The sequence below is a fragment of the Aegilops tauschii genome, chromosome 6, assembly GCF_002575655.3.
Source record: "Aegilops tauschii subsp. strangulata cultivar AL8/78 chromosome 6, Aet v6.0, whole genome shotgun sequence".
In the NCBI taxonomy this organism is placed as follows: domain Eukaryota; kingdom Viridiplantae; phylum Streptophyta; class Magnoliopsida; order Poales; family Poaceae; genus Aegilops; species Aegilops tauschii.
The window spans coordinates 158,182,221-158,207,579 of NC_053040.3; the positions used below are offsets into that span (position 1 = coordinate 158,182,221).

The window sequence follows — 25,359 nt, forward strand, 5'->3', positions numbered from 1 at the left end:
TCACTTGAGACATGCAAATCATACCACATGGGCAAGATGACTGAAAAGCCTCGTTTTCAGTAAAATGGAACAAGAGAGCAACTTGTTGGAAGTAATACATTTGATGTGTGCAGTCCAATGAGTGCTGAGGCACGCAGTGGATATCGATATGTTCTTACTTCACAGATGATTTGAGTAGATGCTGAGAATATTTACTTGATGAAACACAAGTCTGAATTATTGAAAGGTTCAAGTAATTTCAGAGTGAAGTTGAAGATCGTCGTGACATGAGGATAAAATGTCTGTGATATGATCATAGAGATATCTGAGTTACGAGTTTGGCACACAATTAAGACATTGTGGAAAGTGTTTCACAATTAATACCGCCTGGAACACCATAGTGTGATGGTGTGTCCGAACATCATAACTGCACCCTATTGGATATGGTGCATACCATGATGTCTCTTATCGAATTACCACTATCGTTTATGGGTTAGGCATTAGAGACAACCGCATTCACTTTAAAAGGGGCACCACGCAATTCCGTTGAGACGACACCGTTTAGAGAAACCTAAGTTGTCGTTTCTTAAAAGTTTGGGGTTGCGACGCTTATGTGAAAAAGTTTCAGGCTGATAAGCTTGAACCCAAAGCGGATAAATGCATCTTCATAGAATACCCAAAACAGTTGGGTATACCTCCTATTTCAGATCTGGAAGCGAAAATAATTGCTTCTAGAAACGGGTCCTTTCTCGAGGAAAAGTTTCTCTCAAAAGAATTGAGTGGGAGGATGGTGGAGACTTGATGAGGTTATTGAACCATGACTTCAACTAGTGTGTAGCAGGGCACAGGAAGTTGTTCCTGTGGCACCTACACCAATTGAAGTGGAAGCTTATGATAGTGATCATGAAACTTCGGATCAAGTCACTACCAAACCTCGTAGGTCGACAAGGATATGTACTACTTCAGAGTGGTACGTAATCCTGTCTTGGAAGTCATGTTGCTAGACAACAATGAACCTACGAGCTATGGAGAAGCGATGGTGGGCCCGGATTCCGACGAATGGTTAGAAGCCATGAAATCCGAGATAGGATCCATGTATCAGAACAAAGCATGGACTTTGGTGAACTTGCCCGATGATCGGCAAGCCATTGAGATAAATGGATCTTTAAGAAGAAGACGGACGTGGACGGTAATGTTACCGTCTATGAAGCTCGACTTGTGGCAAAGAGTATTTTCACAAGTTCAAGGAGTTGACTACGATGAGATTTTCTCATCCGTAGCGATGCTTAAGTCCGTCGGAATCATGTTAGCATTAGCTGCATTTATGAAATCTAGCAGATGGATGTTAAAAACAAGTTTCCTTACCAGTTTTTGTAAGGAAAGGTTGTATGTGATACAATCAGAAAGGTTTTGTCGATCCCAAGGATGCTAAAAGGTATGCTAGCTCCAGCGATCCTTCCATGGACTAGAGCAAGCACCTCGGAGTCAGAATATACGCTTGGATGGAGTGATCAAAGTTTTTGGGTTTATACAAAGTTTGTTAGAAACTTGTATTTACAATAAAGTGAGTGGGAGCGCTACAACATTTCTGATAAGTATATGTGAATGACATATTGTTGATCCGAAATGATGTAAAATTTCTGGAAAGCATAAAGGGTTATTTGAAAGGAGTTTTTCAAAGGAAGACCTGGATAAAGCTGCTTACATATTGGGCATCAAGATCTATAGAGATAGATCAAGACGCCTGATGATACTTTCAAAGAACGCACACCTTGACATGATTTTGAAAGAGTTCAAAATAGATCAGCAAAGAAGGAGTTCTTGGCTGTGTTACAAGGTGTGAGTATTGAGTAAGACTCAAGACCTGACCACAGCAGAAGAGAGAGAAAGGACGAAGGTCGTCCCCTATGCTTTAGACGTAGGCTCTACAGTATGCTATGCTGTGTACCGCACATGAAGTGTGCCTTGCCATGAGTTGGTCAAGGGGTACAATAGTGATCCGGGAATGGATCACATGACAGCGGTCGAACTTATCCTTAGTATCTAGTGGACTAAGGAATTTTCTCGATTATGGAGGTGAAAAGGAGTTCGTCGTAAAGGGTTACGTCGATGCGAACTTTGACACTAATCCGGATGACTCTGAGTAGTAAACCGGATTCGTATAGTAGAGCAGTTATTTGAAATGGCTTCAAGTAGCGTGTGGTAGCATCCACAAGATGACATAGATATTCGTAAAGCACACACGGATCTGAAAGGTTCAGACCCGTTGACTAATAACCTCTCTCACAAGCATAACATGATCAAACCAGAACTCATTGAGTGCTAATCACATAGTGATGTGAACTAGATTGTTGACTCTAGTAAACTCTTTGGATGTTGGTCACATGGTGATGTGACCTGTGAGTGTTAATCACATGGTGATGTGAACTAGATTATTGACTCTAGTGCAAGTGAGAGACTGTTGGAAATATGCCCTAGAGGCAATAATAAATTGGTTATTATTATATTTCCTTGTTCATGATAATCGTTTATTATCCATGCTAGAATTGTATTGATAGGAAACTCAGATACATGTGTGGATACATAGACAACACCATGTCCCTAGTAAGCCTCTAGTTGACTAGCTCGTTGATCAATAGATGGTTACGGTTTCCTGACCATGGACATTGGATGTCGTTGATAACGGGATCACATCATTAGGAGAATGATGTGATGGACAAGACCCAATCCTAAGCCTACCACAAGATCGTGTAGTTCGTTTGGTAAGACTTTTCTAATGTCAAGTATCATTTCCTTAGACCATGAGATTGTGCAACTCCCGGATACCGTAGGAATGCTTTGGGTGTACCAAACGTCACAATGTAACTGGGTGGCTATAAAGGTGCACTACAGGTATCTCCGAAAGTATCTGTTGGGTTGGCACGAATCGAGACTGGGATTTGTCACTCCGTGTAAACGGAGAGGTATCTCTGGGCCCACTCGGTAGGACGTCATCATTATGTGCACAATGTGACCAAGGAGTTGATCACGGGATGATGTGTTACGGAACGAGTAAAGAGACTTGCCGGTAACGAGATTGAACAAGGTATCGGGATACCGACGATCGAATCTCGGGCAAGTAACATACCGATTGACAAAGGGAATTGTATACGGGATTGATTGAATCCCCGACATCGTGGTTCATCCGATGAGATCATCGTGGAACATGTGGGAGCCAACATGGGTATCCAGATCCCGCTGTTGGTTATTGGCCGAAGAACGTCTCGGTCATGTCTGCATGGTTCCCGAACCCGTAGGGTCTACACACTTAAGGTTCGATGACGCTAGGGTTATAGGGAATAGATATACGTGGTTACCGAATGTTGTTCGGAGTCCCAGATGAGATCCCAGACGTCACGAGGAGTTCCGGAATGGTCCGGAGGTAAAGATTTATATATGGGAAGTCCTGTTTTGGTCACCGGAAAAGTTTCGGGTGCTATCGGTAATGTACCGGGACCACCGGGAGGGTCCCGGGGGTCCACCAAGTGGGGCCACCAGCCCCAGAAGGCTGCGTGGGCCAAGTGTGGGAGGGGACCAGCTCCAGGTGGGCTGGTGCGCCCCCCCCCCCCACCAAGGCCCAAGGCGCAGGGAGAGTGGGAGGGGGCAAACCCTAGGCTCAGATGGGCCTAAGGCCCATCTAGTGGGGCGCCCCCCTCTCTCCCCCTTCTGGCCGCCCCCCTAGATGGATCTAGGGCTGGCCGCACCCCTTGGGGGGCAACCCTAGATGGGGTGCAGCCCCTCCCCCTCCCCTATATATACTTGAGGTTTTGGGGCTGCCACACACATGAGACTTCCTCTCTCTTGGCGCAGCCCTACCCCTCTCCCTCCTCCTCCTCTCCCGCGGTGCTTGGCGAAGCCCTGCAGGATTGCCACGCTCCTCCATCACCACCACGCCGTCGTGCTGCTGCTGGACGGAGTCTTCCCCAACCTCTCCCTCTCTCCTTGCTGGATCAAGGCGTGGGAGACGTCACCGGGCTGCACGTGTGTTGAACGCGGAGGCGCCGTGGTTCGGCGCTTAGATCGGAATCAACCGCGATCTGAATCGCTACGAGTACGACTCCTTCATCCGCGTTCTTGCAACGCTTCCGCATCGCGATCTACAATGGTATGTAGATGCACTCCCCTTCCCCTCGTTGCTAGATTACTCCATAGATTGATCTTGGTGATGCGTAGAAAATTTTGAATTTCTGCTACGTTCCCCAACAGCGTCTCGGGTCGCCGCCGGTCAATCAAAGCCGTGAGAGCTGCGTGGACAAGCGTCGGCGGCTGACGCTTGAACTGCAGGATGAAACCAAGCAGTCGGGCTCTCCTAAAGTACGGCGTGTAGCTCTCGTCGTACTCTATCTTCACAGCATTCGCGTAACCCCTCATGCGCAGTGGCGGGAGCATCTGTCAAAAAGTGGACACCAAAAGTTAGTATCTTACTTTACCAATCTGAAAACTTTGGTTCAATATTTCGATCATAGTACTTACCACTCCGTTATCTATGAAATGGGCACGATGACCCTTGTCGAACGCGTAGTCAAGCATGTAGTACCGTTTGCCAATGTTGTCCGCAAGAGGTGCCTGCCTAAATAAAATTTCATAAACATAAGCATTATAAGCATAAGCATAAATAAAAAATGAAACATGGTTGATTCATTCATATAACATTCATATATAACATCCACATGCTTCATATATCAAAACAAATTACTCCCCTCCAACATGCATCATATCATCATTTTTTTAACAAAAGAAGTTATGAACTAGGGTTCATCTTGAGGGGTTCACCATTTTTACTCCAACCAAATCCACTACTTTCATCATATAACATCCACATGCATCCTATATCAAAACAAATATCTCCAATATTCATCATATCATAAATTTTTTAACACAAAAAATCATGAACTAGGTTCATCTTGAGGGTTCAACATTTTTTCTCCAATTACATCCACGACTTGCATCATAGCATATTAACATGCATCATCATATCACAACCAATTCCTCCAACATGCATCATATTAAAAAAATCTTTCAAAAAAATATGAACTAGTGTTCATCTTCACACAACCATACCAACTAGTGACTAGAGTTCATATCTAACACAATATAACATCTAGAATCAACTAGTGACTAGAGTTCATATCTAACACAATATAACATCATAGGGTTCAAAAAGGGGAGTGATTTAAATCAAATAATGCGACGAATCGGAAGCTATTTGACTAAAACTAATTGGAGGAATCGGAGGAGCTTACTTTTCTCTTTTCGGGACCATCTCGATCCGCAAAAACGATGAAGAAACGAAGAAGATCGGTGGGGGAAGTGGAGGAGATGAGAGAGGGGCGAGAGAGGAACCGCCTCTCTGTTCTTGGGGATTGGGGCGGCTTGGTGTGGGGGCAGAAGGGGGTGGGGCGGGCGGCCGCACCCAATAACTGTCCGCGCCCTACCGCCAAGGTCCCTGGCGGAGGATCAGACAGCCTACCGCCAGGACTAGCGTCGGTAGGGTGCAACGGAGGGGGACAGCGGACGTTTGCGCTGCTGACGTGGACTAGTTTCCTACCGCAAAGCCCCATGGCGGTAGGCTATGTAATCCTATCGCCGAGCCTCCTGCCCGTAGGAAAAAGGGACAGATTTAAAAAAATCAAACAGGGGTAGATCCCGAATTTAGACCAGAAAAAGATCAAAACACGAAATTTTGCCGCGTCCAGAAACACTATTATCCCCTAAAAATATATAATATATCCAGAAACACTATTCTACAGAAAAATTGTATGGGTTAATGTTTTTCTTTACAGAAACTGGTAAATGTTCATTTTAATGATTTTTTGGATAATGTTAAAAATCCGCATCCTCAGAGCAAACATATTGTTCAAGAGGGGTTCCGAATGGTAATCAAAGCTCGAAGTGTTGGCAATCAATTGATAAGACCGGACGAGCAACACACATTTGAGATCAATCAATTATATATTGAGGATGGATCAATTATTTTCCACATGTATGTTACATGGTGAGGCTATGCTTGCATGTTGAGAAAAATAGTTTAGTGGGCGCTAACTATTAAGATATAGAAGATGTTATATCTCCCGGTCAGAGATGAACTAATTCTCTGGTTTAAGGGGATAAGTGGGACTCCGCTTGCATCCTTAGTTATAACACACAATATTCATCTACATGGCATTTCGAGACAACGTACAAGAGACGATAGAATCTTGGAAGCAATTGCAAACAATGTCCATGTCCTAATCCGTATCAAATGTATTTATCTTGTGTGCTCCACATTTTTCTTTAATTGTGCCCTAAGGCCATGAGGTTTACTACCCCAACTCCACACTCGGAGCTTGTCCTTGGACAATCTCAGATGACAAATTTCCATTGCCTCACAGACCTCTATCACAACCTCGGAGCTTGCCACTAGTGAAGTTATGGATCCCGGTAGTTTATTCCTCGTAATCACAACCTCGACGACTTTTGCTATTTTTCCTTACAGGTTGAACCATTTTTACCTTTTGTTCTATAAATCAATTCCAAACATACAATACGCTTATCCTTGTAACTAGCAAAGCTAGCAAGACCTCGGTGACAAGTTGGGGACCAAGAATAAGTTCTTAATTGTGTGCAAGTATTGATTGTTGAGTCGTAAATTGAGCACCAATAGATTGATAACCTTGGTTCTTCACTGAGGGAAATTTGCTGCTTACTGCAAGCCCTTACTCTTCGAGGCCCAACACCTCCCTATAAGGATAATAGGAAGCACCCCTGATGAGTCGATAGCTGGTCTCCATCCATCAGAAATGACTGGATAATGCCACGACTAACCTGCTTTTAACTCACCTACCATGGTATTTTCTGCCCTACGAGTGAATACTACTCGGCTTATCAATTTTATTCCACAGGAGTTTTATGAGCCCCTCACAATGTTCCTACAAGCAACAATGGCGCGCGCTCAGGCGGATACAACTTGGGTAACTTGCCCATGGGAGGAGGCTAAATCACTTGACAAGCTACATCCAAATCGTGAAGGACTCGTGTGGTATTGATGATGACGTAGCACCCAAGTACTGTTAACGGCGCATCGTTGCCTTGGAGTACAAGACATAAACATATAAGGCGGGCAGGGATCCCTGAACTAGGAGATCCGCTTGTAAACCGACCCAAGCTCATGTAACCCTAGCTACCATGTCAACATATAAGGCGAACAGGGATGACTTAATCTTTGAGGCAAGCATATGACTACTGGCAGGATCAACCGGGTAGCACGTCCTCGGTGACGCCCGGCGTCAGCCATCCTCCTGCGCTTCCACTTGCGTGGAAACTCAGAGGCAACAGCCAAGCCAGATGTCGCTTTTGAGTGGCATAGCTCATCCTCCTTGAGGATCGGCACAGAGAGTCACGTATCCTACCACGTAACTATGAAGAGGTAGAGGCATTCCCTGTTCGGTGTGTTCTCATGTTCCCGTAGACACACAAACCCTAGAGAGTTTGTCTCAAAACCTTGACATCTCAAATCAAAAGGCGCATACTGAATACCAACAATACAATCCGCCAAACACAAGAAGTAGGGTATTACCTGGATACCCAATTTGGCTCTCTGGAACATTTGCTCTTGCGCACCAAATATTTTTGCAAATGTAAAAAAAAAAGAATGATTTTTTGTAGACATGTACATATACTCACTTCTAAATGTTATCTGCAAATGCTTAGGTGGAAAGTCCAAACATTTCGGTCTGTAAAAAAGAAAAGTTGAAACACCAAAATTTTAGCATTTCTCAATCACTTTGTAGTAGTGCAGTAGCATCATTCATATGAAAATCTCTTTGTTGTAGTGCAGTAGCATCACATATGAACATGGATTTTCGTATGAATAGTCTTGGTTTATGAAATTACAAGATCGAATGACATGAACAAGTCAACAATATACTACTCCCTCAGTCTCATAATATAGGGTTCGGCTCCTCTGCTGTACAGTTGTTACTGTACACGTGCTGTAGCAGGCAGAATCTGCCATCCATTATTATCCAATGGCTCTCCTTTCTCTCCCTTAATTCTATTATTATTAACTAGAAACAAACACCCCTATAATAGTCCAAAGGAAATCCTCCACGCCTGTAGAATTGGCGCCAAACTCCTGCTGTCCGTCTTCCTCGTTCCTCCTGATACATGCCTATTCATTTGCTGAATCAGAGATTATATAACATAATGCAGAGTAAGCACTTCTTTTGTTCTTGCCAAGATAAGCACAATGCATGGGATGACTACTTACCTGAAAGTCACCAATGGCATGGCTGCCAAGTTCCTCCTAATTCGGAAACATGTTCACAGAGAAATTATACTCTATGGACAAAGACCATATTGCATGAAGAATTATACAGATCATCAAACAACCATATGTTGTAGCTTCTATAAGAGGAGAATGAAGAAAGGAGAAAGCAATTTTAAGTAATAGCTGGTAAGACGTTTCTTGGATTGGATCCGTGAGCTGCAGCTTGTGGAGTTTGGCCGGGCAGGCGTGTAGGGAGGTCCAGCTGCTGCGCCACCGCCGTCGTCCTGCAGCCACAAGATCATGGGGCGCCGGCCGTGTTGTCAGAGGAGGACGCGGCCACTTGGGCGTGCTCTTCGCCTCACCCGTTTGCTACACTCCTCCTCGTTGAGGTCGCCGGAAGGAGTCTCCGGCTTGTCGTCGTCGTGGTGCTGTTGGAGTACGTCGTCGCCCTGCTGTTAAAGGAGCTCGCCGTCGCGCAGCTCCTTCTCCCCGGATCTAGCTGCGATCCTCCGTCCTTGACCAGCGGGGAGAGGCAGCGACGCGCGAGCACGGCCTTGGACGGCAGCCGCTCTCCTAGGGCCGCCGGAGCCATTGGTGTCCGCTGGAGGATTCAGCTTTCCGGTCTATATTTTCTTCTCGGTGTGCGTTTTATTGAAGAATGGAAATAGAATTAAGGGGGAGAAAGGAGAGCAGTTGGATTGCAATGGACGGCCGATCGTGCATTCTACAGTACCCGTACAGTAAACACTTAACTGCAGAGGAGCTGAACCCCATAATATAGGATGTTATTACAACGAAAATTCGTTGGCGTGGACGAGCTCGCCTACTCGCGTTATCTGTAGGCGTCCGTCCTCATCGGGATATGAAACGCACTCCGTATTCCAGCTCGTAGACGATGACTCATTTAATGAGTAATGCGGACGGGAAGATACGGTTTGTACGGTGGGGGTGACGGACGTTGAGGCGCTAGCGACGGCGGTTTTCATCCTGTAGCTAGACTGAATTCCGCTCGGGTCGACCTCCCAACTCCATTAAACTCCCCATCTATCATCGACCGCGGCTCAGTCTATAATAGTTCATCCCCAAATCGAAGGAACAAACCCTAGTTGCACACTGTTCCTCAATTGACCCCCAAATCGGAGCAAGGAACAGCAGCCGCAGAAAAGATGGCAAATCTGAATCAAGGTGCTGATCCGGCGGCACTTCCAATCGTGCCTTGCCCGGACTGTGGCAGGAATGTAGTTGCCTATGTTGCTCGTTGCGGGCAGAGCGCCGGCGAGCGATTCTGCAAGTGCCGCAACCACAATGTAAGTGTCCAGTTTTTGCATAGAGTTCTTCAGACTTGTTCAACATCTCTTGTCTGAACCTTCTTCGCCGGTCAACGACAGCCGTCAGGTGGTTGATGTGATTTCTACAAGTGGCAGCAAGCTTACACCGACCACCTCGCATCGCTTGGTCCAGCCGCGCCCCTATTGGCGCAAATCGAGCAAGGATAAGAGCAAGGCGGCCGAGCTTTGGGAGTTCAAGATCTACAGGTGCCGCACGCACCACAGGGCAGCAGAACGGCACGCCGGAGCGCACCCAGTTCGTTTCTTCAGTCAGCGCCGCTGCAGGATACATGCTCGCCGCGCTTCCAGCTGCTGGGCGCCAGGGAACCATTGGCGTTGACGCTGCATATTCCCAATCTGGTGGTCTCCGTGGCCAACCTTGTCACTGGGGTGGTTGTGGTCATGCACGTGCTTGGTTAGGCACCAGCTGCGAATAGAGCACGGTGTACCATTGTACCTGCAAATCAAGTGTTATGATGTTTGTATCATTGGTTAGCAGCCAAGTATGTAATGGTGTAGGCGCAGCTAGGGTGTTGCTGATGGCGTACTTTTGTAATGATCAAGTTTAAGCCGTGTGATGTAGTCTCGTTTTGTGCAACTAATAATATTAATGGAAATATGTTTTTAGCTAAGCAGGTGTAAAAAGAGAAGGTTAACTCTGACGGATCCCTTTCAAAGAGTCTGAAAATCAAACTAGCAGGATTCTAGCCCATTGCACACAGCAGGGGCCGCGTCGGACACCTATAAGGCGTCACCTGTATTGAATTACTGCCACCAGTCTACCACTCCCAGCGGTGCAGAGGAACATGATGTCAAGCAATTTTGTAAGAGGGGAACAAATAAAATCAACTGAATCTCTCATCACACAAAGCACCAAATCAGATTGATTTCTCAAACAAGAACGCGGTGAAATACAAAAGGGGAGATGCACATGCACACTACAACATTAGGCAAGTCTTAAACTCATACATTTTTTCTTCTACATGATAAATATTCAAATCACAGCGACAACCTGACCACAAACAACACGTACTTCACTGACGGTTATTATTACAACAAGAGTCTTCCGGTTAAAGTTAACACCTACAGAGCCCTCAACAACACAGAACAAAAACAATGAATCTAAATGAAGTCGCCGGCAAATTGCATTTGGCTCTAAGGTAGCATTTTCAACAACATGGAGTTCAACCCTAGGCTTGCTGCAGGTATTTTTCCTGTGACCACTGACGCCACAATTCGAGCATTTTGCCGCTTTCCTTTCTTTTTGAGGAAGATCACCTCATTGTGGACATGTGGTGATCTTGTGCCCTGGTTCTCAACATATACTGGAGAAGCGAGTTCGTTTACTTGTCCCGCATCCATTTCCAGCTTGTGCATTTGCTGTCAGTATGTACTTCTTGCTTTTTGCACCACGATCATCATACGGAGGTTTATCCCTGCAAGTGATTGGTCGACCGGGCTTTTGTTTTCGTTCTGGAGCTTTTAGCCCCATGAAATTACCAATTGCACGTGCCACTTGCAGCAACGGTGAGTCGTGTATGGCATCACTTTCTCTATTGCTACTTCCATCGCCTTGCATTGATCTGCAAATGCAATTCAACATTCATTTTATTGAACTAGTATACTGAAAAAGAGAGAACATCACAAAGAGTGTGCTAGCAAAAATGGTAAATCAATGCACTAGTCGTCTCATCGGAATCATGTGAAGTAGCTGAGTGTGAATTATGAACCTAGATGAAATTTTAAATTTTAAACACATCATTTTTTTGTTCACCTGTGAGCACGGTTTGTGGATGTTTGTCGCCCATCATGCGGGTAAATCCAGTGAACACCCATTGAAAAGTTTCCACTGTCCCATCTCTTACTAGCACGCCACCAAAAATCATGCTCTGGAAGTGATTATTGACTCTCACAAGCAGCCCAAATGGCATATCATACAGGTTTGTGTGTAACGCTCACGCCGCGTCATGTACCAAGGGATTTACTTTTTACCTTCACTGAATGGCAGCATAGCAGACCTGTGTGTTCGAAACTAGAACACTCACATATCAACTCATTCCCTTCGACGGCAAGTTCTACTTTGTAGACAATCCTGCACCACTTCTCATATTTTTCTGGGTGGTATCGTTGCACCAAGTAGGTTTTCTGTCTAGTCACCTCCTCTACTCTGTATTGACCTGCTCCGTATATAATCTCACCAAAATTTTAGAACATGGTTCGTGTATAGACTCTGCTTGCATGCAACTCTATTGGTGTGTTCATTTTCAATACTGGGGCTACCTGTTTGTGTGGAGAATGCATCAGTTACATAGCACACATCAGTCAGTAAGAAAGATATGATATTTCGAAAACTTACAATTTTTGTGTGTCTCTCCTCATAGTTTTCACTTGCTTCCCTATCAAAAAGAAGCCGCATGTACTGTCAAAGAGATGCATGGGGCAGCTTGCTGGAACATAACCCTTGAGCATATGGTTGTCATTTTGGCACATAATTTACCTTTGAAGTATGGTTTAGCCCATTTTGCTCTTGTTTCATAGATGTGAGTAAGGTAAGGATGTTTTTCCAAGCCATGTGATTCTGTCAGTTGCTTCCATGCAGTTTCGAATTCCTCCAGTGTCAGCATGTGATGTATTATCTTGTGGAACTCTGACCTGAATTTGTTGCGCTTTGTGTAGTATGGTCCCAGAGATTCCTTTGCCTTCTTCAGCACGTGCCACTTGCACCAGCGGTGAGTGGTTTCTGGCATCACTTTCTCCATTGCTATCTCCATGGACCTGCATTGATCTGCATATACATGAAAGGAGAAGCGCTCTTAGGCAAGTAACTCAGTGAAAGGAGAGCAATATATCAAAAGAAGTGCAAGTGGAGTCTAATGAATCAATTTTTAAGGCACAATTAGGCAAAGTGAAATGTAGGTAATTGAAGATATAAACTATATGGAAAATCTAACTGCTAGATATAATGTCCCTTTTTACCTGTAAGCAAAGTTTGTGGATGTTTTCCGCCCATCATGCGGATGAATTCAGTGAACCCACTGAAAAGTCTCGACTATCTCATCTCTTACTAGGACGACACCAAATATCATGGTCTGGAAGTGGTTGTTGACTCCCACAAACAGGCCAAATGGCATGTCATAGAGGTCGGTACGGTATGTTGTATCAAATGTTATTGCATCTCCAAAGAAGTGGTACTGGGCCCTGCTTGATCCAGTTGACCATAACAAATTCCGTATGCGGCTATCCTCATCCGGCTGCACTCTGTAGTACAGACCAATATCTTTTGCTCCCAACTCAGCAAAAGCATCCATTGTCTTCCTGACATCATCGTCTGCTTGCTCACGGCTGATCTTGCCACATAGCCCCCTCAACGCTCTTTTGGTGAATGGCACATTGGACATTGAACCAAAGAAACTACAAATTATATTGTAAACCTTGCCAATGCTATTGTTATTTTCACGGAGCTGCTTAACCACATCACATGTGTATATATCGATATGTCTCTGTGAGGGCTAGTACACCTTCTCGCCACACTTCTCCATTAACGAATGGTTGTGTGATGGTATGAACTCACTTATGTACCATCCATTGTCCTTTGATCGGAGCAATCGTATGAGCGCGGGGCACCTGCACCGGCAAGTCCGGGTGTTGCTTTTCTTCGGAATCCCCTGCAAATGCCACAAAGAAACAACAGTCAGTTTTCTTCTCAATGTTTTTTCAAGAGCACTCATTCTGCCAGCACACGGAGGGCGTTCTTCAGGACTTCAGGTGCATGCCCAACACGCAGTCTGCACAACGCAGACATACATAATTCAGAAAAAATGGGCTAACTAGCTTAGATTCAGAAAAATACATCGTAACAGCATTTAAAATGTGGCTGTCTGCCTGTATATCGTAAAGACCAGCATAGATCGATATGATACATGATGGGAACAAATTATCAGTCCAGTCGAATTTACAGGTTTATTGAGCCTACAAATGTGGCGTATACCTCTTGGTCCAGCCCGGCGCCTGAGGATCGTCTTTGCCCATCGACTGCTCTGAGTTCGGCGCGGACAGAGCCACTCCATTGCATTCGCTCTGCAAATCTAGTTCCCATGTCACCGCCGCATCGCCCACATCACCGATACTGGATTCGGTAGCCGTGCATACGAAAGTTTGGTTGCCTCCGCCGGTCAGCAGCGATTCATCGGCGGTGAGATCTGGCAGAGGAAACCTACGGAAACGACGGGCGCGCACTAATAAGATGCGAGTCTGCTTACATCCGCCGGCGGCGAGAACAAAAAACGGCGGCAGCAAAACATACCTGTAAACTGGATCCGATAGGAACTCCAAGCCCTCGCCTGTCGCCTCCGCCGTCGCCATAGCTATGCATCCCTGCCGTCGTGCAGCGTCTCGAAGGATAGTTTTTTTTCGCAGAAGCTTTGCCGCCGGAGTATGGACCCACAATGTCATAGCATGGCCATCCCCTTCTGTTTTTTCCTCGGAGGAAGACGCTTATCCGATAAGGTTACGCCATTTTTGCGAGAGGGGTTATGTACCGTGGGAAACAGAAATGAGCAAGCGGCACATATGCAACTTGTACCATCAAGGGAACTGTGATCGTTGACGGACCCGTCTCTGTATTATACTGCTTAGTTGTTGTATCTGTCGCGCCTCTGACCGAACGCACTTAATACACACCTCAACGCGGCAACGTCCCATTGGTACACATACCGGGAGCGCGCGAGCTCGTCCATACCATCGCCGCTCTCGTTATTACAACCGATATACTCACATATTGGTTGTAATAACATCTTATATTACAGGATGAAGGGAGTAGAACATAGATAAATTATCTAGATCAGTTGCATCATTCATGAATTCCATAGTTCTTAAACCTGATGTCATAGGTTTTTTTTTTCTTTCCACTACAATGGCTACATCTTGAGGATAATCACACTTAACAATACTAGATGCAGGATTACACTAGAAAAAACGAAGGGTCACACATAGATGGCTTGCTTATAGCCTTCGCTGTGGCTGCAGCTGCGAAGGCTCCACAAGACCTTCCAAGACAACGAGCTGATCGAGCAATGCAAACTTCTCATCCTCGAGAGTTTTGGCTTCCTCTTCTGCCATGCCTAATTGTGCATCCAGCGTGTAGTTCTCTTCCTCCAGCATCATGTACTTCCTCCGTAGCGCCCGATATTCATCTGCAGGACCAGAATCTGGTAGCGAGTCCGGAGTTCCTCGGTCAGACTGCGGCGTGGGAGGGCGGGGCTCACTCCTGAAGCTTCTCTTAGGTGGCTTCTGTGTATTGGCCAACGAATGTGGAACATCCCTCCGCAGCAGTTCAGGTTCAGTTTTTATCTGGACTGAAGGCAAAGGCCGATACACAACCTTTCTCTTCTGTGACTTCGAGGCCGAGAAATCCTCTCGCCCCATACCTCTAGGGTCTTGCATTCTGTCGAAACAAGACTAACCTGACAAACACAACTCAAGTTAACCAATTTACCAAAGGAGCAATAAAATTGTGAAAGACAAAGAAGGCTATATGATGGGATCGATCAGCGTTACATTATGTTCAAAAAAATACTACATCAAGGAATGCTCGTCTGAAATGAAACCCCACGCTCACAGTATCATCCCGTCCAAGAGGAGCAGATGTTAATTGTTGGTTTTTACCCTTTGCCATTACCCAATAGGATGCTCAGCCAGCAAAGGTGGGAGCAACTGCAAGGATGTTGCAGGATAACCTGTATCTGCTGTTATCTTGCTGACGTTTCCCCCCTACTGATTCCAACCCGCAGCTTCACAGCACCAAAATCGAAGGAACTCGCAGCAGCAAGTGCCATCGAAGTCGACCTGACCTAAGCCATCGGCGCAACCATCCTCGAGGGGCGTCGGCGGCGCTGGCACGAGATCTCTACTCCCTACCACAACCGTCTACACGACAGTACGAGGAGAAAGAAAATTTATCCGGCGGAATCAACTGAAGCCGGAGAGTACAGGAATCCGGACTAGGGCAGGCAGTGGTGCGCCGCGAACCCACCGCCCTCGCCGGCGTTGATCGGGAACGAGATGGGGGGCTTAATTACCTTGCTGGTGCCCGCGGGGGAGCAGGGGGACGGACGCCCTGGGACCGGCTGCTCGCTGCCGCGCCGGCGTCGAAACTCCAAACGGATTCTGCGCGTGCGGTGGTGGGAGCCGATCTGGCGTACAGGGTTGGGAGGCGCGCGCGTGGGGTTGTGGAATCCAGGGAGGGGAAGGCTTTGCGACTTGAGTCGAGAAGACGGGGAGAGAGGTTTATTTTTTTTCTAGAACAGGGAGAAAACTGAAAAGGGGGTTGGGTTGGGGAGGGCAAGGAATAGGCACACATGGGCCGTGAGAATGGGTGCGTTATGCCACGCTGGGGAGGCGGCGAATGCTATTTCTCGCGTTAAGCGAGTACGTAGCACTCCTTCTAGATATATATTTATTTATTTATTTGAGGGACAAACTTTTCGGACAAAGGGAGTATATATTAGTAGACATTGGACCTTGTGTTGGTTGGGTTGGGGAAGAGAAGGAATAGGCACACATGGGCCATGAGAATGGGTGCGCCTATGCCACGCTGGGAGGCGGCGAATGCTATTTCTTGCATTAACCGAGTATGTAGAAACCCTAATATATCCTAGTAAAACACCCGTGCGTTGCTGGGCTATGATGCATATAAATATCTACTACTTAAAAAGAATGTAAGGTTCCCATTTCAGCTCTTCTTCATCCAACCTGCTTATAAACGCCCTCCATCCCCCCTCTTCCCTTCTACTCTTTGATATTCGGCGTCCTACCGGAGGGGGGATCGATCACGGAGGGCTTCGACATCAACACCATTGCCTCTCCGATAAAGCGTGAGTAGTTTACCATAGACCTACGGATCCATAGCTAGTAGCTAGATGACTTTTTCTCCCTCTTTGATTCTCAATACCATGTTCTCCTCGATGTTCTTGAAGATCTATTCGATGTAATACCTTTTTGCGGTGTGTTTGCCGAGATCTGATGAATTCTGCATTTATGATCAGCTTACCTATGAATATTATTTGAATCTTCTCTGAATTCTTATATGCATGATTTGATATCTTTGCAAGTTTCTTCGAGCTATCGATTTGGTTTGGCCAACTAGATTGGTTTTTCTTGCAATAGGAGAAGTGCTTAGCTTTGGGTTCAATCTTGCGGTGCTTGATCCCAGTGACAGAAAGGGAACCGACACGTATTGTATTGTTGCCATCGAGGATAACAAGATGGGGTTTTCATCATATTGCTTGAGTTTATCCCGCTACATCATGTCATCTTGCTTAAAGCGTTACTCTGTTCTTATGAACTTAATACTCTAGATGTAGACATGAGTCGGCCGATGTGTGGAGTAATAGTAGTAGATGCAGGCAGGAGTCGGTCTACTTGATACGGACATGATGCCTATATTCATGATCATTGCCTTAGATATCGTCATAACTTTGCGCTTTTCTATCAATTGCTCGGCAGTAATTTGTGTACCCACCGTAATATTTTCTATCTTGAGAGAAGCCTCTAGTAAAACCTATGGCCCCCGGGTCTATTTTCTATCCTATAAGTTTCCGATCTACAATTTTAGTTTCCTATTTACTTCCTTTGCAATCTTTTACTTTTCGTTCCATAAACCAAAAATACCAAAAACATTACTTTACCGTTTATCCATCTCTATCAGATCTCACTTTGCAAATAACCTTGAAGGGATTGACAACCCCTTTATCGCGTTGGGTGCGAGTTGGTGTTTGTTTGTGCAGGTATTCGGTGACTTGTGCGTTGTCTCCTACTGGATTGATACCTTGGTCTCAAAACCGAGGGAAATACTTACTCTACTTTGCTGCATCACCCTTACCTCTTCAAGGGAAAAACCAATGCAAGCTCAAGAGGTAGCAGGAAGAATTTATGGCGCCGTTGCCGGGGAGGTTTACGCCAAGTCAAGTCAAGATTGGATCTCCCGTCAACTTGCCAATTTCTACCGCCCTTGCTGGGGAGATCTACGCCAAGCCAAGACATACCAAGTATCCATCATAAACTGTCATCTCTCGCATTACATTATTTGCCATTCGCCTCTCGTTTTCCTCTCCCCCACTTCTAGAACGATTTTCGAAAATATTTGCCTTTTCTTCGCCCCTCTTCCGTTCGTCTTTTTCGCTTGCTTTTTGTGTGCTCGTGTGTTTAATCGCTAGATTAGCTCTCATGGATAGTCCTCCCATTATCCTGAGCATTCCTGATAATGAAGTCCTCAATTTCAAACAAAGGGAAGGAGAAAATTTGAAAGATGCTTGGTATAGAATTTGCAATGCTCAAAATAGATCTACTCGAAAGCAATGTACTGCCGTTCTTCTTCGCAACTTTTATGTAGGCGTCACTCCTTGGAATAGATATGTTCTAGATACCATTACCGGAGGAAATTTCTTGGGGAGCCATACTTTTGATTCTTATAATGCCATGATAGATTTGCTAGGTCACCCACCTCTTTTGGTTAATGGTACTGCTTTAACTTTGGATCATGTGATGCAAAGACTTGATATTATTGAGAATAAAATTGCTACTGTTGAGTTGATTGAAAATTTGGATAAAAAGATCCGTAATCGGATTACTCAATATGGATCTAAAGTAGGAGTTACTTTAAAGAATCTTAGGGAAAAGGAACCTATAGTTAATGAAAAGATAGATCAAGATTCTACTAGAATTGGCAAACTAGAAGATATTATTACCAACTTGGGTTCCGCTTTTTCCTCCGTTAAAACTACTCAAAATCTTCCTCCTACTAAGATTGCCAAGTTTACTTACGTTCCTAAGAATAAGTGTGAATCTTCTAGTAAAGACGATGAAGATCTCAAATCAATAAGTATTCACCCCAATTTTCTCGATATCATTAAGGAACCAATTGTCACGAATGAATTTCTTGATTTCTTGCCTAGGAGTTTGATCATTGATAAAACCAAAGAATCTCCTAAAAGTTATAAATGTGTAATTGAAGAATTGCATACCGAAGATGAGAATACTTAGATATATTCGTGTTTTATGCCTAGCTAAGGGCGTTAAACAATAGCGCTTGTTGGGAGGCAACCCAATTTTATTTTTGTTTTTGCTTTTTAGGTTCTGCTTTGCAATAAATAATTCATCTAGCCTCTGGTTAGATGTGGTTTTATGTTTTAGTTAGTTTTTGTGCCAAGTAAGACCTTTGGGATAGCTTACGGTGACAGTTGATTTGATCTTGTTGAAAAACAGAAACTTTTGCGCTCAGGAAAATAATTCTCATTTTTAACAGAAGAGTGCTTTTGAGTTGATTCTTTTTTCAGAAGATTAATAAACAAATTGCTTAGGTCGTCCTAATTTTTTAGAATTTTTGGAGTTAAAGAAGTATTCGAAATATCCAGATTTCTACAGATTGTTCTGTTTTTGACAGATTCTGTTTTCTATGTGTTGTTTGCTTATTTTGATGAATCTATGGCTATTATCGGGGGGTATGAACCATGGAAAAGTTAGAATACATTAGATATTACACTAATATAGATAAAAAATGAGTTCACAACAGTACCAAAAGTGGTGATTTATTTTCTTACACTAACGGAGCTTATGCGATTTTCTGTTGAGTTTTGTGTTGTGAAGTTTTCAAGTTTTGGGTAAGGATTTGATGGACTATGGAATAAGGAGTGACAAGAGCCTAAGATTGGGGATGCCCAAGGCACCCCAAGGTAATATTCAAGGATAACCATGAGCCTAAGCTTGGGGATGCCCCGGAAGGCATCCCCTCTTTCGTCTTCGTCTATCGGTAACTTTACTTGAGGCTATATTTTTATTCACCACATGATATGTGTTTTGCTTGGAGTGTCTTGTATGATTTGAGTCTTTGCTTTTTAGGTTGCCACAATCATCCTTGCTGTACACACCTTTTGAGAGAGACACGCATGAATCGTGATTTATTAGAATACTCTAAGTGCTTCACTTATATCTTTTTAGAGCACGACGGTGGTTTTATTTTATAGAAATTGATGAACTCTCATGCTTCACTTATATTAGTTTGAGAGTCTTTAAAATAGCATGGTAATTTGCTATGGTTATAAAATTAGTCCTAATATAATAGGCATCCAAGAGGGATATAATAAAAACTTTCATATAAAGTGCATTGAATACTATGAGAAGTTTGATTCCTTATGATTGTTTTGAGATATGAAGATGGTGATATTAGAGTCATGCTAGTGAGTAATTGTGAATTTGGGAAATACTTGTGTTAAAGTTTGTGATTCCCGTAGCATGCACGTATGGTGAGCCGTTATGTGATGAAGTCGGAGCATGATTTATTTATTGATTGTCTTCCTTATGAGTGGCGATCAGGGACGAGCGATGGTCTTTTCGTACCAATCTATCCCCCTAGGAGCATGCGCGTAGTACTTCATTACGATAACTAATAGATTTTTGCAATAAGTATGTGAGAATTTTATGAATAATGTTGAGTCCATGGATTATACGCACTCTCACCCTTCCACCATTGTTAGCCTCTCTAGTACCGTGCAACTTCCGCCGGTACCATAAACCCACCATATACCTTCCTCAAAACAACCACCATACCTACCTATTATGGCATTTCCATAGCCATTCCGAGATAGATTGCCATGCAACTTTCCACCATTCCGTTTATTATGACACACTCCATCATTGTCATATTGCTATGCATGATCATGTAGTTGACATCGTATTTGTTGCAAAGCCACCGTTCATAATTATTTCATACATGTCACTCTTGATTCATTGCACATCCCGGTACACCGCCGGAGGCATTCACATAGAGTCATATTTTGTTCTAAGTATCGAGTTGTAATTCTTGAGTTGTTAGTAAATAAAAGTGTGATGATCTTCATTATTAGAGCATTGTCCCATGTGAGGAAAGGATGATGGAGACTATGATTCCCCCACAAGTCGGGATGAGACTCCGGACGAAAAAAAGAGGCCAAAAAATGAGAGAAGGCCCAAATAAAAATAAAAATAAAAATAAAAATAATGAGAGAAAAGAGAGAAGGGGCAATGCTACTATCCTTTTACCACACTTGTGCTTCAAAGTAGCACCATGATCTTCATGATAAGAGAGTCTCCTATATTGTCACTTTCATATACTAGTGGGAATTTTTCATTATAGAACTTGGCTTGTATATTCCAATGACGGGCTTCCTCAAATTGCCCTAGGTCTTCGTGAGCAAGCAAGTTGGATGCACACCCACTTCGTTTCTTTTTGAGCTTTCATAAACTTATAGCTCTAGTGCATCCGTTGCATGGCAATCCCTACTCACTCACATTGATATTTATTAATGGGCATCTCCATAGCCCGTTGATACGCCTAGTGTTGGGAACACAGTGTTTCAAAAATTTTACCTACGATCACGCAAGATCTGTCTAGGAGATGCATAGCAACGAGACGGGAGAGTGTGTCCACGTACCCTCGTAGACCGAAAGCGGAAGCGTTTAGTAACGCGGTTGATGTAGTCAAACGTCTTCGCGATTCAACCAATCCTAGCACCGAACGTACGGCACCTCCGTGTTCAGCACACATTCAGCTCGATGACGTCCCTCGAGCTCTTGATCTAGTTGAGGACGAGGGAGAGTTTCGTCAGCACGACGGCATGGTGACGGTGATGATGAAGTTACCAGTGCATGGCTTCGCCTAAGCACTACGACGATATGACCGAGGTGTGTAACTGTGGAGGGGGCACCGCACACGGCTAAGAGAAGACTTGGTGTGCCTTTGGGGTGCCCCCTCCCACGTATATAAAGGGGGGAGGAGAGGTGCCCGGCGTGCCAAGGGGGGAGTCCTACTTGGACTCCCGGTCCAAGTAGGATTCGGCCCCCTCCTTTCCTTTCCGGAAAAGGAGGGAAGGGGAAGAGGTGGAGGAGAAGAAGGAAAGGGGGACCGCCACCCAACCCTAGTCCAATTCGGTTTGGCCTTGGGGGGGGGGAAGCCTCCACCTGGCCGCCGCCTCCTCTCTCCACTAGGGCCCATGAAGGCCCATTAACTCCCGGGGGGGTCCGGTAACCCCCGGTACTCCGAAACTTATCCGAAACGACCCAAACCATTCCGGTGTCCGAATGTAACCTTCCAATATATGAATCTTTACCTCTCGACCATTTCGAGACTCCTCGTCATGTCCGTGATCTCATCCGGGACTCCGAACAAACTTTGGTCATCAAATCACATAACTCATAATACAAATCATCATCGAACGTTAAGCGTGCGGACCCTACGGGTTCGATAACTATGTAGACATGACCGAGACACATCTCCGGTCAATAACCAATAGCGGAACCTGGATGCTCATATTGGCTCCTAGATATTCTATGAAGATCTTTATCGGTCAAACCGCATAACAACATACGTTGTTCCCTTTGTCATCGGTATGTTACTTGCCCGAGATTCGATCGTCGGTACCCTCATACCTAGTTCAATCTCGTTACCGACAAGTCTCTTTACTCGTTCCGTAATGCATCATCCCATGACTAACTCATTAGTCACATTGCTTGCAAGGCTCATAGTGATGTGCATTACCGAGAGGGCCCAGAGATACCTCTCCGATACACGGAGTGACAAATCCTAATCTCGATCTATGCCAACTCAACAGACACCATCGAAAACACCTGTAGAGCATATTTATAATCACCCAGTTATGTTGTGACGTCTGATAGCACACAAGGTGTTCCTCCGGTATTCGGGAGTTGCATAATCTCATAGTCTGAGGAACATGTATAAGTCATGAAGAAAGCAATAGCAGAAAAACTAAACGATCATTATGCTAAGCTAACGGATGGGTCTTGTCCATCACATCATTCTCTAATGATGTGACCCCATTCATCAAATGACAACACATGTCTATGGTCAGGAAACTTAACCATCTTTGATTAACGAGCTAGTCAAGTAGAGGCATACTAGGGACACTCTGTTTGTCTGTGTATTCACACATGTACTAAGTTTCCGGTTAATACAATTCTAGCATGAATAATAAACATTTATCATGATATAAGGAAATATAAATAACAACTTTATTATTGCCTCTAGGGCATATTTCCTTCACCTAGTTGATGTGAGACTATCTCCTTCTTTTTGTCTTCTCCACAACCACCTTCTATTCCACCTATAGTGCTATGTGCATGGCTCATGCTCATGTATTGCGTGAAAGTTGAAAAAGTTTGAGAACATCAAAAGTATGAAACAATTGCTTGGCTTGTCATCGGGGTTGTGCGTGATTTGAATATTTTGTGTGATGAAGATGGAGTATAACCAGACTATATGATTTTGTGGGGATAAGCTTTCTTTGGCCATGTTATTTTGAGAAGACATAATTTCCTTGCTAGTATGCTTGAAGTATTATTGTTTTTATGTCAATATTAAACTTTTGTTTTGAATCATACGGATCTGAACATTCATGCCACAATAATGAAAATTACATGGATAAATATGTTAGGTAGCATTCCACATCAAAAATTCTGTTTTTATCATTTACCTACTCGAGGACGAGCAGGAATTAAGCTTGGACATGCTTGATACGTCTCCAATGTATCTATAATTTTTTATTGTTCCATGCTATTATATTATCTATGTTGGATGTTTTATATGCATTAATATGCCATTTTATATGATTTTTGGGACTAACCTATTAACCTAGAGCCCAGTGCCAGTTTCTGTTTTTTTCCTTGTTTTAGAGTTTCGCAGAAAAGGAATACCAAATGGAGTCCAAACGGAATGAAACTTTCGCGATGATTTTTCTTGGACCAGAAGACATCCAAGGACTTGGAGTACACGTCAGGAAAGCCACGAGGCGGCCAAAAGTATGGTGGGCGCACCCAGGGGGTAGGGCGTGCCCCCCACCCTTGTGGGCCCCTCGTGACTCCACCGACCTATTTCTTCCGCCTATATATTCTCAAATATTTCCAAAACCTACCAGGAGAGCCACGCAAACACTTTTGCACCTCCGCAACCTTCTGTACCCGTGAGATCCCATCTAGGGGACTTTCCCGGCGTCCTGTCGGAGGGGGAATCGATCACGGAGGGCTTCTACATCAACACCATTGCCTCTCCGATGAAGCGTGAGTAGTTTACCACAGACCTACGGGTCCATAGCTAGTAGCTAGATGGCTTCTTCTCTCTCTTTGATTCTCAATACCATGTTATCCTCGATGTTCTTGGAGATCTATTCAATGTAATACCTTTGTGCGGTGTGTTTGCCGAGATCTGATGAATTGTGGATTTATGGTCAACTTATCTATGAATATTATTTGTATCTTCTCTGAATTCTTATATGCATGATTTGATATCTTTGCAAGTCTCTTCGAACTATCGATTTGGTTTGGCCAACTAGATTGGTTTTTCTTGCAATAGGAGAAGTGCTTAGCTTTGGGTTCAATCTTGCGGTGCTTGATCCCAGTGACAGAAGGGGAACCGACACGTATTGTATTGTTGCCATCGAGGATAACAAGATGGGGTTTTCATCATATCGCTTGAGTTTATCCCGCTACATCATGTCATCTTGCTTAAAGCGTTACTCTGTTCTTATGAACTTAATACTCTAGATGCAGACAGGAGTCAGTCGATGTGTGGAGTAATAGTAGTAGATGCAGGCAGGAGTCGGTCTACTTGATACAGATGTGATGCCTATATTCATGACCATTGCCTTACACTGGTACGGGTTGGTCCTAAACAAACGGTTTTTAGCTCCTTTCCGCGACGACATTTGGAACCGTCGCCAAGTGAGTATGTGCGATAGGGTGTCCTTCCCACACACCCAGAAATCGCCAGGGATAGGCCCTCCTGGGACCCAGGCTGGGGTCGTGTGCGATCGGGCGAGGCATCGAAACCCAATCATTTCCGTAGGTATGTACATCCCACACGGTAATCCGAGAAAATCATTTCCGTAGGTATGTACATCCTACATGGTAATCCAAGAAAATCATTTTCGTAGGTATGTACATCCCACACGGTAATCCGAGAAAATCATTTCCGTAGGTATGTACATCCCACACGGTGAATCCCAGAAAAACATTTCCGTTCGTATGTATATCACACATAGTCAATCTAAGGAATACGTTTCTGTTCTTATGTAAATCCCACGCAGTCAATCCAGGGAAACCGTTTCTGTTCGGATGTACATCCCACACGGTTTTATGTATACGCTCGTGTGTGAAAGGTGTAACTATCACACACACTCTGTCTTGGTTAACTGTTTCATTAACTACATCACACACGATTTGATGTAGAAAACTGTGTGGCATTGAGCTATCATCACAAGCGCTTTTACTGCCAGAACCGTTTGCAAAGTTCCATGTCCATCTGTTCTCTTTTTATTTTTTCCTGTAATTTATTATTCTAATTGGAAATTTTGAAATACGAAACATGCAATTCAAATTCTCAGCACAATGGTTCAACAACGAATCCATAAATAAAACTGTCAGTACAATATGTTCAGTAATTACAGGATTATGCAGCAATTAACATGATGAACCACTGTATTTAAAGGCGGTAAAGGTGAAGAGACAAGTTTAAATCATTTTGACTGCAGACGGTGTTGAAGAAGCGGAATGCCCATAATGTGCCTTCTTGCATGCCATAGGCACGAAGCACTTTTGTCCAACCCCTTGTGACGATCACCCTCCCATCCTTCACCGCCTTCAGGAAGACTTCTAGAGCATTATCATGGTAGCATGAATTATATACTTTAACTTTAGTTGCCTCCACTCCGGTCATGTAGTTTG

The 25,359-nt window shown here is 44.3% G+C and overlaps 2 protein-coding genes and 1 long non-coding RNA gene across 4 annotated transcripts; 1 reads left to right on the plus strand and 2 right to left on the minus strand.

Annotated features, from left to right (window-relative positions):
• Window positions 1-9,197: 9,197 nt before the first annotated feature.
• On the plus strand, window positions 9,198-10,226 carry LOC120967452 (uncharacterized). Its single transcript, XR_005761225.2, has 2 exons — window positions 9,198-9,573; window positions 9,655-10,226. It is a non-coding gene; the product is annotated as an uncharacterized lncRNA (long non-coding RNA).
• Window positions 10,227-10,506: 280 nt separating this feature from the next.
• On the minus strand, window positions 10,507-14,143 carry LOC109754857 (protein FAR1-RELATED SEQUENCE 5). 2 transcript variants are annotated; one of them, XM_045229815.2, is made up of 7 exons: window positions 13,898-14,143; window positions 13,583-13,807; window positions 12,571-13,379; window positions 12,092-12,379; window positions 11,951-11,990; window positions 11,369-11,874; window positions 10,507-11,177 (listed from the first exon to the last, which is right to left on the minus strand). In XM_045229815.2, exons 3-6 carry the CDS (start codon window positions 12,605-12,607, stop codon window positions 11,871-11,873), a joined length of 369 nt encoding a protein of 122 aa, XP_045085750.2. In that variant the 5' UTR covers window positions 12,608-13,379; window positions 13,583-13,807; window positions 13,898-14,143; the 3' UTR covers window positions 10,507-11,177; window positions 11,369-11,870. The 2 variants fall into 2 exon arrangements, with proteins under 2 accessions (XP_045085750.2, XP_073357344.1); XM_073501243.1 differs by having other exon boundaries at window positions 12,571-13,259; window positions 13,898-14,095.
• A 263-nt stretch (window positions 14,144-14,406) lies between these two features.
• On the minus strand, window positions 14,407-15,917 carry LOC141020489 (uncharacterized). The gene is made up of 2 exons (XM_073501242.1): window positions 15,672-15,917; window positions 14,407-15,056 (listed from the first exon to the last, which is right to left on the minus strand). The coding sequence occupies exon 2, from the start codon at window positions 15,034-15,036 to the stop codon at window positions 14,596-14,598; it is 441 nt and encodes a 146-aa protein (XP_073357343.1). The 5' UTR covers window positions 15,037-15,056; window positions 15,672-15,917; the 3' UTR covers window positions 14,407-14,595.
• Between the last annotated feature and the right edge of the window lie 9,442 nt (window positions 15,918-25,359).